Source organism: Rosa chinensis, chromosome 1 (genome assembly GCF_002994745.2).
Source record: "Rosa chinensis cultivar Old Blush chromosome 1, RchiOBHm-V2, whole genome shotgun sequence".
Classification (NCBI taxonomy): domain Eukaryota; kingdom Viridiplantae; phylum Streptophyta; class Magnoliopsida; order Rosales; family Rosaceae; genus Rosa; species Rosa chinensis.
The window spans coordinates 47835407-47838677 of NC_037088.1; the positions used below are offsets into that span (position 1 = coordinate 47835407).

General features: G+C 37.5%; 1 protein-coding gene across 1 annotated transcript; it reads right to left on the reverse strand.

Moving 5' to 3' along the window:
* Window positions 1-600: 600 nt before the first annotated feature.
* On the reverse strand, window positions 601-2926 carry LOC112174328. The gene is made up of 3 exons (XM_024312072.2): window positions 2669-2926; window positions 2034-2088; window positions 601-1225 (listed from the first exon to the last, which is right to left on the reverse strand). The coding sequence occupies exons 1-3, from the start codon at window positions 2846-2848 to the stop codon at window positions 927-929; spliced, it is 534 nt and encodes a 177-aa protein (XP_024167840.1). The 5' UTR covers window positions 2849-2926; the 3' UTR covers window positions 601-926.
* Window positions 2927-3271: the final 345 nt, after the last annotated feature.

The following is a 3271-nucleotide window of genomic DNA, read 5'->3' on the forward strand; positions in this document are numbered from 1 at the left end:
CCATCACCAATGATTTCAAAAGCAACAAGTACAATTGGCCAAAGTAAAGTTTTAGTGAGCCTCCCCAGAACCACCTCGATCAAAGTAAATTTTGCTCTCTGTGGCGTTAAGCTTGGGCTCTTAAGTCTCTGTAGAGACAGTTGAAGGAGAGCTATAAGGGCAACTCAACCAAAGTTATTACAACGGTAGAAGCAGATTTAGTCCCTGATGGATAAAGAAAGGGGACCTGGTGATTCCACCATGATTTAATCAAAGGGAAACGTCAAAGTGCATTGTTTATATCAGACGGTGATCTGAATATAGATAACCCTAAAAATTCAAGCATATTTTCAAAATGATTTTGAGCTTAAATTGGCAGATCTCAAGTAATCATTCACTAAACTAGAACCGTCACCAATGATTTCAAAAGCAACAAGAAAAACCGACTGGTCAATTGGCCAAGAGGAGAGCCGCCTGTCTCCAATCACAATCACAATAGCTATAGCTGTCTAAACAATTCAACTCCATGGCAGATAACTCATGAGAAAGGGTCTATAAATAAATAAATATATAAATAAAAAATGGGTAATTTTTCTAGGCCCTCCCATGACAAGCAATATATAACTGTAGCTCCCAAAGGATTTCATGTAAAAGAAGATGACATACCAAACAAATCAGAGTTTTACAACATTCTTACTGGGTGATCCCCTTTGATATATAAAGGGGTGCTAAGAACTAACAACTACTATTAATGAAAACTTTCACCCAATGCAATTGATCAAATTATCAGCTTAAGTCCCATTATACTAATATAGCGGGTAGGCTTCAGGAATTTCTTCTAGCATAAACAGCCAATGTCTAAATTCCATTCAGGAAACATCATCATAGCAGTGAGAACATTTTTTACTCATTGTTAATGTATTTCAACGGCCCATAGTGCTGTAGGATTATGCAGTTGTCAGCTTTGCTGCTTGTGCTCGAAATGACTCCTTTGTCATACCATAATAGACTGGTTCCGTGGTGGAAAAGGTGATGAAGTTCCAGCCAAAAGCTGATCCTCCAACAACATAAGTCCCTTTATTTTGTTCATCTTCAACCTGCTGCTTCTGACCAGATATACCTGAAGGAAGATTATGTTCTGATGGCGCAGCAGATGAAAGCTGCCCTTCTGGCACATTGTCACATCTTGGTGCGGAAAGTGCTTGTGCTGTCATCTGTTTGTATAGTTCCATCAGAAGCTTCACCTCTGCATAAATGCCACATATAGTCATAAGTACATCTCATGAACCCATAAACATTTAAACCTGACTGTCATATAAAAGGTAAGAAACAATATCTCATGCAAGTAACTCCATCATAAAACCCTGGATTGTCCAAAAGGATCCAAAACTGGAGCACAAGCATACATGGAGCTGAAGAATCTAACAATGTGTAAATTTCAGAAGATGCGACATGTATCATTAGCTATAGTACATCAACTTTGAGAAGATGTGTAAATTAGTAGGTTGCTTATATGGTTTCAGCTGTGTGGTTAGTTTCTTTTTCTTGTACTCTATTTACTCTTCAAATATCCCCCTTTGAGAGAAAAATAAAGGCTCGTATCATACTTTCCTTTTGTCTCTATCACAAATCTTAAGATGGCTATTCACAAACCATGTATGCTATGCTAACGGTTTCTAAATAGGTGGGCAATGTGAAGACGACAAACTGACTTCAAGGATGAACTCTATATAATCATTCACAAATAATTGTTAAATCAAGTTAGCACATGGGATGAAACTTGTATCTGATGATAAACCATCCACTATGTATGCCAATTTAGGTCAGTTTTATTGAACATAATGTCACTGCATGAAAAACCCAAAAAAGAAGAAAAAGGATGAACTCTATATAATCATTCACAAATAATTGTTAAATCAAGTTAGCACATGGGATGAAACTTGTATCTGATGATAAAACATCCACTATGTATGCCAATTTAGGTCAGTTTTATTGAACATAATGTCACTGCATGAAAAACCCAAAAAAGAAGAAAAATATCTTGATGAGCTTACGTTCTTGAATTTCGTTGGCTGCCTTACACTTCTGAAAGTCAGGGGTCCGGAGAACCTTCAGGACAACCAAAGGAAAAACATTCAAAGTCATTCATACATGACACAACATAGCAAATCAAATAAGCATTTCAAAACGCTAGGATGGAAAGATCAATTGAGTGAGGTTTCATCCAAAAACTAGATACATCACATATTCTAAGAACCGAGTTAACACTGATTGGTCTATCCACTGCAGTCTCTCGGCCACCTAATGCACGTTTAACCAGCTATGGTCTCCTATTTCCACTGATGGCTTATTAGATTACTAGTTACAATGCATTATAAATCAAACTTCAAGTTCAGCTCAAAGAATCAAGCTCAATCGAAAATTACACCAAATAATCACTAAATGTAAGAGTTGCATGCAATTTCATAAGCCTAAATACACTTTGTCACGTAAATGGTCATATTGGTTCCTCCATTAACATATGCATTTTAAACAAACCCAAATTGGGTGCAAAGATCAACTTGATAAATGAAATCAAGTAAAGAAGTCCTATTCCATAAGATGAAAAACCCAGAACCCAAATTCTCCAAAACTAGAAAAAAATGGGATAAAGACGCAAACTTGGAGAAATGGGTGTGAATAATTGTACCTCAAGAACATTAGGACGAATGTCTCTGAGGACGGCACGAATTTTGAAGTAGCCGGAGTTGGGGATTTGGGCATCACTGTCGAGGGGTCTCTTCTTGGTCTTTGGATGAAGATGAGGGGGAGTTTCGACTGCGTTCGGAGGAGGATTTGGGATTTGGGTCGGTGGCGTTGGTTCTTCCATTGATGATGCTCTCTGGGTATTTTGGGGTGTGTTCGAGACCCAGGAGTCACTTTGTCACCAACACAAAAAAGTGCACGACAGTACTTGGCTTCTTACCAAATATGGTAAGAGTGTAAGAAGCGAGATTTTCAATTTGGCCCATAAACTTTTCCCCTTGCGGCAGTTTGATCCCTCAATTTTAGACTCAACCAAAAAAAATGGAAAAGAACATACTTGTTGTAAATTTATTATCTATATGGTTGTCCACGTAAATACTCATTAGTTATGTACTTTGATGTAAACCCTACCTCTATATAAAGGAGGCTAATGAGACTGAATGAATATACTTCTACTTCCTCCCAATTATTCTCTCTCCATCTTCTTCCTACTTTATAACATGTTATCAGCACGTTTGCTCTATTTTTTTTAGACTCCATGATGATC